The 13399-nt window shown below is 43.0% G+C and overlaps 1 protein-coding gene across 3 annotated transcripts in view; it reads left to right on the top strand.

Moving 5' to 3' along the window:
• LOC126365876 (kinesin-associated protein 3-like) overlaps window positions 1-13399 on the top strand; it is a 189940-nt gene that overhangs the window by 103375 nt on the left and 73166 nt on the right. For all 3 annotated transcript variants that reach the window (XM_050008569.1, XM_050008573.1, XM_050008570.1), the window contains exon 12: window positions 9900-10025. In XM_050008569.1, coding sequence (XP_049864526.1) covers window positions 9900-10025 — 126 coding nt within the window. The remainder of the gene's footprint in view (window positions 1-9899; window positions 10026-13399) is intronic.

Genomic DNA, 13399 nt, shown 5'->3' with positions numbered 1-13399 from the left:
GTATAAATAATCTGTCTAGACTAAAAACTGGCCTTTGTCAGCAATACACACACACACACACACACACACACACACACACACACACACACACACACACACACACACACACTCACTCACTCACGCTAACGCAACTCACACAAACGACTGCAGTCTCAGGCAACCTATCTGCTATATGCTGAGTGGCAACTTTCTTTCTCATAATATTGTTACAATCCACCCTGGAATTTCCATTGTTTAAATTTTGGTTAGCATATATTAATACCAATATAACTTATAGATATCTATCAAACAATGAAAATTCCAGGTGGGAATGTAACAATATTAATATTACGAAAATGAAAGTTGCCACTCACCACATAGTGGAAATGCTGAGTCACAGATAGGCGCAAAAAAAAAGAAAAAGAAAAAGGTTGTCCAAACTAAGTGTTCTTCTTGCAAGACCTTCATCAAAAATATACAAGACAAAACACACACACACACACACACACACACACACACACACACACACACACAAATCACACATCACACACACGTGACTGCAGTCTCAGGGCACTCTAGCCACACTGTGAGCAGCAGCACTGCTGCATGATGGGAGTGGCAACTAGGTGTGGGTAAGGAGGAGGCGGGGGTGGGGATGGGGAGAGACAGTAGGGTAGGAGTGGCAGACAGTGCAATACTGTTGGTGAGTGTGCAGGGACGAGGTGGAAAGAGGGTGGGGCAGCTATGTGCAGTCAGGAGGTTAGACAGAGGGCAGGTGAGAGGTGGGAATGGGGGGAGGTAGCGGAAAAGGAGAAAAATAAAAAGCCTGGGTGCACGGTGGAATGAGGGCTGTATAGTGCTGGAATGGGAGCAGGGAGGTTGGATGGGTGAAAATGACTAACAAAGGTTGAGGCCATGAGGGTTACAGGAACGTAGGATATATTGCAGGCAAAGTTCCCACCTGTGCAGTTCAGAAATGCTGGTGTTGGTGGGAAAGATCCATGTGGCACAGGCTGTGAAGCAATCATTGAAATGAAGGATGTCATGATGGCAGTGTGCTCAGCAAACGGGTGGTCCACTTGTTTCTTGGCTACAGTTTGTCAGTGGCCATTGATGCAGACAAAGAGCATGTTAGTTGTCTGCCCACATAGAATGCAGCACAGTTGTTACAGCTTTGCTGGTAGATCACGTGACTAGTGTCACAGATAGCTGTGCCTTTGATGGGATTGATGATGATTGTCACCGGACTGCAGTAGGTGGTGGTGAGAGGTAGTATGCGACAGGTCGTGCATCTATGTGTATTACAGGGGTATGAGCCACCAGGTAAGGGGTTGTGTAGGGATCGACAAGTATATTGTATAGGTTTGGGGTACAGTGGAATACCAGTGTGGGAGGGGTGAGAAGGATAGTGGGCAGGACATTTCTCGTTTCAGGGCATGATGAGAGGTTATCGAAACCCTGGCGGGAAATGGAATTCAGTTGCTACAGTCCTGTGTGGTACTGAGTTATGAGGGGAATTCTCCTCTGTGGCAGGACAGTGGGCCTTGGGAGATGGTGAGAAACTGGAAAGATAATGCATGGGAGATTTGTTTTTGTACAAGGTTGGGAGGATAATTATGGTCTATGAAGGCTTCAGTGAGACCCTCGGTATATTTTGAGAGGGACCACTCATCACTGCAGATGCGTCGACCATGGGTGGCTAGGCTGTATGGAAGTGGCTTCTTGGTATGAAACGGGTGGCAGCTGTCGAAGTGGAGGTAGTCTTGAAGGTTAGTAGGTTTTGATATGGACGGAGATACTGATGTAGCCATCTTTGAGGTGGAGGTCAACATCTAGGAAGGTGGCCTGTTGGGTTGAGTTGGACCAGGTGACACAAATGGGGGAGAAGTTGTTGAAGTTCTGGAGGAATGTGGATAAGGTGTCCTCACCCTCGATCCAGATCACAAAGATATCATCAGTGAATCTGAATCAGGTGAGGGGTTTAGGATTCTGGATGTATAGGAAGGATACCTCTAGAAGGCCCATGAAAAGGTTGGCATAGGATGGTGCCATGCAGGTGCCCATAGCTGCACCGTGGATTTGACTGTAGGTAATACCTTCAAAGGAGAAGTAATTGTGGGTGAGGATATAGTTGGTCATGGCGACTAGGAAGGAGGTTGTTGGTTATTAATCTGCAGGCACTGAGAAAGGTAATGTTCTATAGTGGTAAGGCAATGGGCATTAGGAATGTTAGTACAAAGGAAGGTTCCATCAATAGTGATGTGAAGGGCACCGTGTGGTATAGGGACAGGAAATATGGAGTCGATGGAGGAAATGGTTGGTATCTTTTATATAGGAGGGTAGATTCCTAGTAATAGGTTGAAGGGTTTGGTCTACGAGCAGAGAGATTTTCTCATTGGAGGCACAGTAACTAGCCACACTGCGGTGTCCTATGTGGTTGGGTTTACAGACTTTAGGAACCATGTAGAAGATAGGAGTGTGGGGAGTGGTAGGGGTGAGCCAAGAGATGGACTCTGTGGAGAGGTTCTGGGATGGGCATAAGGATTTGATGAGTGACTGGAGATACTGCTGGATTTCTGGAATGGGGTCTCTGTGGCAAGGTTTGTTGGTGGACGTATCTGACAGCTGGTGGAGTCCTTCTGGCAGGTAATCCTTGGGGTTCAAAACAACTGTGGTGGGGCCTTTGTCTGCAGGTAAGTTTATAAAGGTTGGAATTTGTTTTTAGATGGTGGATTATGGTTCTTTCTGCAGATGCAAAGTTAATTTGCAGGTTCGGGATTTGGGGCATGGTAGTGAGGCAAGGTTTGAGATTAAGATATTCTCGAAATTTAACAGGGAGTGATTTAGGGGCAGTGGTAGTGGATGACGGTTGGATGGAGGAGTGAACTGAGTTAGGCAGGGTTCAAAATTGGTCTTTCGTTGAGTATGTTTGGTAGGGTTGGTGGCGAAAAAGTGTTTGGCGAAAAAGTGTTTCCACTGTAGGGACCAGGATAAGGAGAGAAGGTCTTTAACAAGTCCTGAATGATTGATTTTGAGAGTGAGGCAAAAGGTGAGGCCTTTCAAAAGGACTGATAGTTCTTTGGGGCCAAGGCTTTTGTAGGAAAGGTTCATGACAGTATTTCGGGTCAGCTTAGCTTCTGGGTTCTGTGTGGTCATGGGAGGGAGTTTTGTTAGGCGAGGTAAATGTAGTAGGTGTGCGAGACTGGGTTTGTCAGGTATCAGGGAATGTTGAGGAGGTTGGGAGGTTATTCTAGAGGTGGTGGACAGTGGTATTCCAAAGGTGGGAGTAGGAAGTTAGCAGCTGGAGAGCTTTTTGACGGGGCGTTGAGGATGTTGCTCTAGTTCCTGGAGGGCATGTGTTTCAGCGTGTGTTATGGGTTTCAGGAATATGTGATTTCAAATGCACCTGCTATGCAATCCCATATTCCTCGAACCCATAACACACATTGAAACACTTGCCCTTGAGGAACTAGAGCAACATGCGCAACATCCCCTCAAAAAGCTCTCCACCCTGCTCACTTCCTACACTCATCTTGGAGTACCACTGTCCACCACCTCTACAACATGCTGAAGACCTTTTCTCCTTCCCCTGGCCCTACAGTGGAAATACTTTTTTGCCACCAACCCAACCAATAATACTGAACGAAAGACGAATGTTGGACCCTCCCTATCTCAGTTCACTCCTTCATCCAACCATGATCCACCCCCACTGCCTACAAATCAACCCCTGTTAACTTCCCAGAATTTCTTACCCTCAAACTTTGCCTCACCATCATGCCTCAAATCCCTCAATACGCAAACCAACCTTCCATCTGCAGAAAGAACCGCAGTCCACCATCTAAAAACTAGTCCTGTCCTTATAATCTTACCTGCAGACAAAGTCTCCACCACTGTTGTTTTGAACCACAAGGATTACCTTCCAGAAGGACTCTGCCAGCTGTAAGTTACATCCACCTACAAACCTCACCACAGTGACCCTATTCCAGAAATCCAGCATTATCTCCAGTCACTCCTCAAATCCTTATGCCCAACCCAGAACCTCTAGTCCTAAACTCTGTAAACCCAACCACCTTGGACACCCCAGTGTGGCTAGTTACTGTGCCCCCAATGAGAAAATTTCTATGCTCGTAGACGAACACCTTCAACCTATTACTAGGAATCTACCCTCCTATATAAAAGATACCAACCATTTCCTCCACTGACTCTCCATATTTCCTGTCCCTTTACCACACGGTGCCCTTCACATCACTATTGATGGAACCTCCCTTTATACTAACACTCTTAATGCCCATGGCCTTACTACTACAGAACATTACCTTTATCAGTGCTCAATGGATTAAAAACCAAGAACCTCCTTCCTAGTTGCCATGACCAATTATGTCCTCAACCACAATTTTTTCTCCTTTGAAACTACAGTCAAATCCAAAGTACAGCTATGGGCACGAGCATGTCACCATCGTATGCCAGTCTATTCATGGACCATCTAGAAGAATCTTTCCTATACACCCAGACTCCTAAACCACTCACATGGTTCAGATTCACTGATGACATCTTTGTAGTCTAGATCGAGGGTGAGGACACCATATCCACATTCCTCGAGAACCTCAACAACTTTTTCCCCATTTGGTTCACCTTGTCCTACTCAACCCAACAAGCTACCTTCCTAGATGTTGACCTCCACCTCAAAGATGGCTACATCAATACCTCCGTCCATATCAAACCTACTAACCACCAGCATTACCTTCACTTTGACAGCTGCCACCCCATACTTATACGTCCCTTCCATACAGCCTAGCCATCCATGGTCGTCGCATCTGCAGTGACAATCAGTCCCTCTCAAAATATACTGAGTGTCTCACTGAAGCCTTCATAGACCATAATTATGCTCCCAACCTTGTACAAAAACAAGTCTCCCGTGCCTTATCTTTCCAGTCTCCCACCACTTCACATAGTCCCACTGTCCAGCCACAGAGGAGCATTCCCATTGCAACTCAGTACCACCCAGGAGTGGAGCAGCTGAATTACATTCTCTGTCAGGGTATTGACTACCTCTCTTCATGCCCTGAAATGAGAAATGTCCTGCCCACTATCTTTCCCACTCCTCCCACAGTGGTACTCCACCGTCCACTGAACATACACAATATACTCGTCCATCCCTACACTACCCCTGCTCCAAACCACTTATCTCGTGGCTCATACCCCTGTAATAGATCTAGATGCAAAACCTGTCTCATACTTTCTCCCATCTCCACATACACCAGTTTGGTTGCAAACATCACCTATCGCATCAAAGGCAGAGCTACCTGTGAAACTAGTCATGTGATCTACAAGCTAAGCTGCAACCACTGTTCTGCATTCTATGTGGACATGACAACCAACATGCTGTCTGACTGCATGAATGGCCACCGACAAACTGTGGCCAAGAAACAAGTGGACCACCCATTTGCTGAGCACGCTGCTAAAGATGATGATTTTCATTTCGATGATTGCTTCACAGCCTGTGCTACATGGATCCTTCCCACCAACACCAGCTTTCCTGAATTGCGCAGCTGGGATCTTTCCCTGCAATATGTCCTACATCCCCATAACCCTCCTGGCCCCAACATTCATTGGTCATTGATCTCACCTATCCAGCCTCCTTGTTCCTTTTCCAGCACTATACAGCCCTGATTCCACCATCAGACCCAATCTTCCTCTCCTTTTCCACTAACCCTCCCCACTGCCCACCTCTCCCCTGGCCACCATCTAACCTCCCGACTGCACATATCTGCCCCACCTCCTCTCCACCTCATCCATGCTTGGTTCCCAGCAGCACTGCACTGTCTGCCACCCCTACCCTACTATCCCTCCTCCTCCCTGCCCCAGCCTCCTCCTTACCCCCACCTAGTCACCACTTCCATCATGCACTGGTGTTGCTGCTTGCATTGTGGCTTAAGTGGCCTGAGACTACAGTCGTGTGTCTGAGTTTGTTTGTGCGTGTGTGTGTGTGTGTGTGTGTGTGTGTGTGTGTGTGTGTTTGTGTATGTTGTCCATTTTTGGCAAAAGCCTTACAGACCGAATACTTAAATTGGACAGTCTTTTTGTTGTACCTAACTGCAACTCAGCGTCTCCATTATAAGGTGAGTGGCAACTTTCTTTTTCGTAATAGGTACCAATTCTACATACACTACTATCGCTTTACTTTGTAAAAACGAAAGGCTTTTATCATTGGTGATTAATGGCTGAATACATTTGCAGAAGCTCCTCATTATGTTCTCAATAATTTCTTGAGGAATAACCTCTATCTCTGCCATGGTCACTTACCACTCGAAATTGACATTCATTGGCTGCTGTAGTTGTCTCCAAAAAATATGACCCAATAATTCCATTGTACTTTCAAGTAGCGCACCAGGCATTGACCTTTTTGCTGCACTGGGCCTTTAATGAATGAGCAGCAGATTTGTGTCTGAGCAGTATTGGAAGTTTTGTTCCGTGATAAACCCAGATGAAAGTTTGCCCCTTGTGACATCACAGGATTCTTTTCGGAAAAACATCGTCCTGGTCAATTCTGTCTGTCACAAATTTAGTCTCCTCACTTTATACCCGAGCTGTAACTATTGAACTACGTATAGCTTATAAGGATTAAACTTTAAATCCTGTTTCGCAATCCTCTGCAAAGACATGTGAGGGATTTTTAATGTTTTGAGATGGTGATGGACAGATCTCTATAGGCTTTGTTGCAGAGCTGCATGAACTTGTTGGATATTTTATGGCACTTGAACCCTCATTTCAGATCAGTTATGCTTCACATTAGTTACAGAATCTGTCTCACACCATCTGTTTGTCGACTGGGCCATTGTCCTTCTGTCTGGAATGCGATAATGGTGGTCTCTTCCACAGTGCGTTCGGTGATGGACTGCCTCAACATTCTCCACAGGAAAGATCTCCGCCAGTGCCTAAGTACGCACCTGTGCTGGCCAGTGTGCTATACTGAACTGAATGGCATGTGAAGTGGATTCAACTAGATTTGGTTGATGGGGCAAGCACATCTACAAGTTAGCAGAGTGGCAACTGAAAAATACTGTTTCCCTTGGGTCATCCTCTGATATGGGACTCCCTGGGTATAACATAATGGATGACTAGTATTTTTATGCCAGGTGCAGTGCTCAGCAATGTCAGATGTGAGTTAGGCTCTGTCGGGAAAGCTCTCAGTGAAGAAGATCGTGCAATGATTATTCAGGGAGCTGAGAAAAGTCTAATGACCTCATTGTCAATGGATATTAAACACTAATCTCTTCTTGGTACTTTTGGTACAGTTAGAATTTCACCCTTCTGTGTTCCATTCACAAATGGTTCATGGAAAGAATGAATGTTGGGGAGCCTCTGTACGAGCTAATTTATGTCAGTTTCTTGTCGTGGTCTGTTGTGAGACATAAGCAGGAGCAAATAATGTATTGTCCAACTCTTCTTGCTGTGTATGCCCTCAGAATTCCAACATTTACCCTATCCATGTTGAACAACAGCTCTCTTGTTGCATTTGCCTCTGTCATTTGTTGAGCACCTCAGTTACACTCTTGGACTTAAAAAAAACTGTATTGTGAAGAAATGTGTTGCTCTTCATTGGATCTTCTCTATCTTAAAAACTGTATTGTGAAGAAATGTGTTGCTCTTCATTGGATCTTCTCTATCTTCTCTCTTAATCCAATCTGGTAAGGTGTTCCTTCTGATGAACAAAACTCAAGAACTGTCCCAAGGAGAGTTTTGTAAGCTGTTAGAGTAAATCTCCTTTATGTACATTGGTTTCATCCTTTTAAAAATGACAAATCGAGTCCCTTTTCCTAATATTGTTGCCTGCATAACAGCAAGTTACAAGTGACAACATAAAAAAAAAAAAAGATATGTGTGACAATAAGTCGAGAAAAGAATACAGACGTGTTTATTAGTTTTCTTGTGTCTTAAGAAGACACAACTGACAATTTATATTATTACCATGAAGGCTTTGAACATGAATTTGTTGTATTAAGTGTAATTGGTGCACTTCTCGTGTTAATTCTGTATAAAAATATGAGATTTCCACAAATTCCAACATTATTTTCATCGGGAAATCAGCTGACTTTTGAAGTAATAATAGTCACATAGATGTAAATGTGATGGCATGATCAATGCCTACAGCATGACGCCTGCTGCCATGCAGCCGCAATTCACACATCACATGGCTATGACCTATCATTTCTGGAAGGCACTTCCCAACTGGACATTGTAGGTGTGGCCTGCACACATATTTGCTTCCACTGTAACATAGTAACACCCAGCCGACATATACATTTCAAATAGCTGCACAACGGTACTACACCAGCCATGTGGTGCCACACCATTGTTGACTCATTGATTGTGGGTGTATTCCTCTGCTGCCAGTGCTTTATAAGTGCACGAGGCACTTATCACCAATGGATGATACCTCGATGCCACACTGTTCAGTTGACCCTCATCTGGATATCAACTATACCACTGAGGGATTTCTACTGCTTGACACTCCATACACCAAATTCATCGCTCGACCTTGCTGGTCGCCATCCCAGTGGCAGTGCTAGCCTCTTTGTGGAACTGTTGTATTATTCTGTTTTTCGTTGTAAAGAAATAAACATCACTGATTACTCATGCCTTCTGTTGTTTGTTGTTCCAGCAGGTACAATAATACCACCAGCAATGACAGTGGTACTAATGATGAAACATCATCTGCAGCATCTTCTTTCTCATCAGAATGTATAATATGGGATGTACTCAATTGACTCCCTCAGTATCAAGTGCCCACTTCCTGAATTGCTAAGTTGGTAGCCACATCTTAGGGTCACACATTCTTATTTCTGCAGTTTCTTTGATGATTACTACACTTCAAACTACAGGAACAGAATAGTCATAGAGGCTTTGGAAACAAGAATGTATGTCAATATCTCAGTGTTATGGGCTACAAAGGCAGCAGTGTGTCAGATTGGGCAAGCGATACCAAGAGACTGTATATGTGTCACATATTCTGTGTCATGCTGGATTGCTGATGATGATTTATCGTTTCCACCAATATAATATCTATAAAATGCCAAATCAGAAACACCTTCATCTGTCCATGTTTCCAATTTTATTGCATCTTGATACCAGTTTCAGCATTACAGTGTGCATCTTCAGTCCACCTGACCAGCACCTCCTGTACAGTTGAAATAGGGGAAAGCATACAGTCACTGGTATTTGTAGACTTATTTTTAAAAACGTGATGCCTGTGATCATCACTTGTGTTTTTGATTTGACTTTTTGTATTGAAGAGCCAAGCTCCCACAACCGTCCTGTATAAAATGAACCACATAGACTTAATGTACTCTATGGCCACATTGTGTCATACTAGATCATTTATGTCAATTACTTCTTCAATAGCTGGCCAGTGGGGCCGAGCGGTTCTCGGCGCGTCAGTTTGGAACCACGAGACCGCCACGGTCGCAGGTTCGAATCCTGCCTCGGGCATGGATGTGTGTGATGTCCTTAGGTTAGTTAGTTTTAAGTAGTTCTAAGTTCTAGGGGACTGATGACCTAAGATGTTAAGTCCCATAGTGCTCGGAGCCAGAGCCACTTCTTCAGTAGCCAGTTGCTTTCTTGCTGAAGAGAATAGTGTATACTGTCAAAAAGTTAGATGTTTACAGAAAATTAATGCAAGAAGTTTACGAAGTACATTCAGTTCACCAATGTATAGTGCATGTAATTGTTGAATGCAGTTACGTAACATTACTTAATAGTCCCCATGAGTGAGCCAGGCTCTTTTGATGTAGGGTTTGAAGTAAAATTGCACTGTATGGCCATCTTTTGTCAGCAGACTTACATGTCAGTGAAATGTTTGTCTGAAGTTATGTAGTACTCCAAAGAGTTGAAGTTTGTAACACAGCAATTCTTTGTTGCAGGGAAATATGAGGATGATCTTGTGTTAGAAGTAGTGGTGCTGCTTGGGACAGCTGCTGCAGATGAAGGCTGTGCCCAGATTCTGTGCAAAGCTGATATTTTACTTTCACTCATAGAAATGCTCAAAGGTAATGTATTTCCTGCTACTGCTGAAGACAATAGTTTTTTTATAATAATGACTAAAGATTTACTGAAAACTGTTTTTAATTATTTAATGAATAAGAACAGTATGTTCTGGAATATTATAATTCTTAATTGGCTTTGAGGAACCCTATAAGTGAATGGCTAGTGTCAGTGTTTATGGTGTGGAAGGACCCAAGTTAAATTCCCAGTACATCCTACGATTTTTTCCTTGGGCAGGGACCTCTGCTATGATGCAAACAACTTTCTGGGGAAAGCAACCACAGCTCAGAGACATTATGAATAACAATAAAAACACTCAACACTCAGTAACTGTTTAAATTATTATAAAAATTACAACAATTAAAAAGTTGAGAATGATGAGGTGTTCCCTAAATCTAGATAGCTGTTTGAAGGTGCTTTGTTCACAACTGTTGGTTTCACATCAATATAGATGCATCTTCAGGTTTATAATGGTTATATTTGCATAATGTAGGTGGATAGCTGTGAGTCTCAGCTCTCGGGAAGTTGTCCACGTTAAAAGTCAAACCACAATTGTGGGTTGTAAAACAGAGTACATGCAAGAGACACTTGTAAAATGTACAAAGCATGACTGTTGAGTGACTCAGGCTGGATAACACCACATAGGATATATTTTGAGATTTGGTAGATACCAGTTATATAAAACCAATGAAGTAAAACTGGCCATGACCCTTCTGCTTTCCAGTGTATTTCTAGACCATCGGCTACTTACACCGTATTGGCCGGTTATCAGTATGACGGAAGTATGCACACATTACACAGAGATTTTAAGTTTTACTTCATTGGTTTTACACAGTTTGTGTGTACTGGATCTCATAATATAACCTGTGTAGTATCATCCAGCCTGGCTTATGCAACAGTCATGCTTTGTACATTTTACAAGCATCTTTTGGGTGTTCTCAATTTTATTTTGACAACCCACCATTGTGATTTGACTTTTAATGTGTGTAACTTCCAAAACTTCGTTATCAGGAGAAACAAAACTGGCATTGGATCGGAGTGTGAAATGTTAGACCCCTTAATCGGGCAGGTAGGTTAGAGAATTTAAAAAGGGAAATGGATAGATTAAAGTTAGATATAGTGGGTATTAGTGAAGTTCGGTGACAGGAGAAGCAAGACTTCTGGTCAGGTGAATACAGGGCTATAAATACAAAATCAAATAGGGGTAATGCAGGAGTAGGTTTAATAATGAATACAAAAATAGGAGCATGTGTCAGCTACTACGAACAGCATAGTGAAGGCATTATTGTAGCCAAGATAGACATGAAGCCCACACCTACCACAACAGTATAAGCTGAAAGTTCATTTTGTGAGAGTATTTTTGTTGTGGCCATCTATGACTCAGCATCTCTGCTATAAGGTGAGTAGCAGTTATCCTTTTTCTAATATTGGTACTTAAAAATAAGATACATTTAATCTGCAGTCTCAGAGGAGCCCATTGATTTGTACAATTTGTATTGACTGACTCATTGAAAGACTAGGAGGTGTTTTTGTAGAATCCATCTAATTGAAATAAAACTTATTGGCTGATTACACTCCATAAAACTTTTGCAAAGTGTAATGGAGCAGTTGTCTGAGGATGTGTAAACTGCCAATCAATTTCAATTCTGTAAAGAAATCTCTTAGGTAAAACCTGTGCTCATATTCTACAATAGAAAGTGTCCTCATATTCTACTATAGATGGGGCATTGAACATTATATTTTGTTGTTTTAATTATTAAAAAGCTGATTTAAAAGAACTGGTAGTTCAATAGAAGTTTAGTGTTAGTGCTTCTGCAGTTGCTGGAGTATTAATGTGCATATGCTAATAGACATAGTCAAATAGCAATACTATTTGGAGTTCCGAGAACAGTAAAGTTGAGTTCTGTCGTATGTTATAAACAACACAAATTCAGTATTTTGTAAAGTGCTATTCACGTAGAACACTTGAGAGCTTTTTACATCTACATCTATCTACATCTACATCCATACTCCGCAAGCCACCTGACGGTGTGTGTCGGAGGGTACCCTAAGTACCTCTATCGGTTCTCCCTTCTATTCCAGTCTCGTATTGTACGTGGAAAGGAGGACTGTTGGTATGCTTCTGTGTGGGCTCTAATCTCTCTGATTTTATCCTCATGGTCTCTTCGCGAGATATACGTAGGAGGGAGCAATATACTGCTTGACTCTTCGGTGAAGGTATGTTCTCGAAACTTTAACAAAAGCCCGAACCGAGCTACTGAGCGTCTCTCCTGCAGAGTCTTCCACTGGAGTTTATCTATCATCTCCGTAACGCTTTCGCAATTACTAAATGATCCTGTAACGAAGCGCGCTGCTCTCCGTTGGATCTTCTCTATCTCTTCTATCAACCGTATCTGGTAAGGATCCCACACTGCTGAGCAGTATTCAAGCATTGGGCGAACAAGCATACTGTAACCTACTTCCTTTGTTGTCGGATTGCATTTCCTTAGGATTCTTCCAATGAATCTCAGTCTGGCATCTGCTTTACTGACGATCAACTTTATATGATCATTCCATTTTAAATCACTCCTAATGCGTACTCCCAGATAATTTATGGAATTAACTGCTTCCAGTTGCTGACCTGCTATTTTGTAGCTAAATGATAAGGGACCTATCTTTCTATGTATTCGCATCACATTACACTTGTCTACATTGAGATTCAATTGCCATTCCGTGCACCATGCGTCAATTCGCTGCAGATCCTCCTGCATTTCAGTACAATTTTTCATTGTTGCAACCTCTCGATACACCACAGCATCATCTGCAAAAAGCCTCAGTGAACTTCTGATGTCATCCACCAGGTCATTTATGTATATTGTGAATAGCAACGGTCCTATGACACTCCTCTGCGGCACACCTGAAATCACTCTTACTTCGGAAGACTTCTCTCCATTGAGAATGACATGCTGCGTTCTGTTATCTAGGAACTCCTCAATCCAATCACACAATTGATCTGATAGTCCGTATGCTCTTATTTTGTTCATTAAACGACTGTGGGGAACTGTGTCAAACGCCTTGCAGAAGTCAAGGAACACGGCATCTACCTGTGAACCCGTGTCTAAGGCCCTCTGAGTCTCGTGGACGAATAGCGCGAGCTGGGTTTCACACGACCGTCTTTTTCGAAACCCATGCTGATTCCTACAGAGTAGATTTCTAGTCTCCAGAAAAGACATTATACTCGAACATAATACGTGTTCCAAAATTCTACAACTGATCGACGTTAGAGATATAGGTCTATAGTTCTGCATATCTGTTCGACGTCCCTTCTTGAAAACGGGGATAACCTGTGCCCTTTTCCAATCCTTTGGAATGCTTCGCTCTTCTAGAGACCTACGGTACA

The sequence above is a fragment of the Schistocerca gregaria genome, chromosome 4 (genome assembly GCF_023897955.1).
Source record: "Schistocerca gregaria isolate iqSchGreg1 chromosome 4, iqSchGreg1.2, whole genome shotgun sequence".
NCBI lineage: Eukaryota > Metazoa > Arthropoda > Insecta > Orthoptera > Acrididae > Schistocerca > Schistocerca gregaria.
Note: the sequence above shows the minus strand (reverse complement) of the source record. Positions and strands in the feature narration are given on the sequence as shown.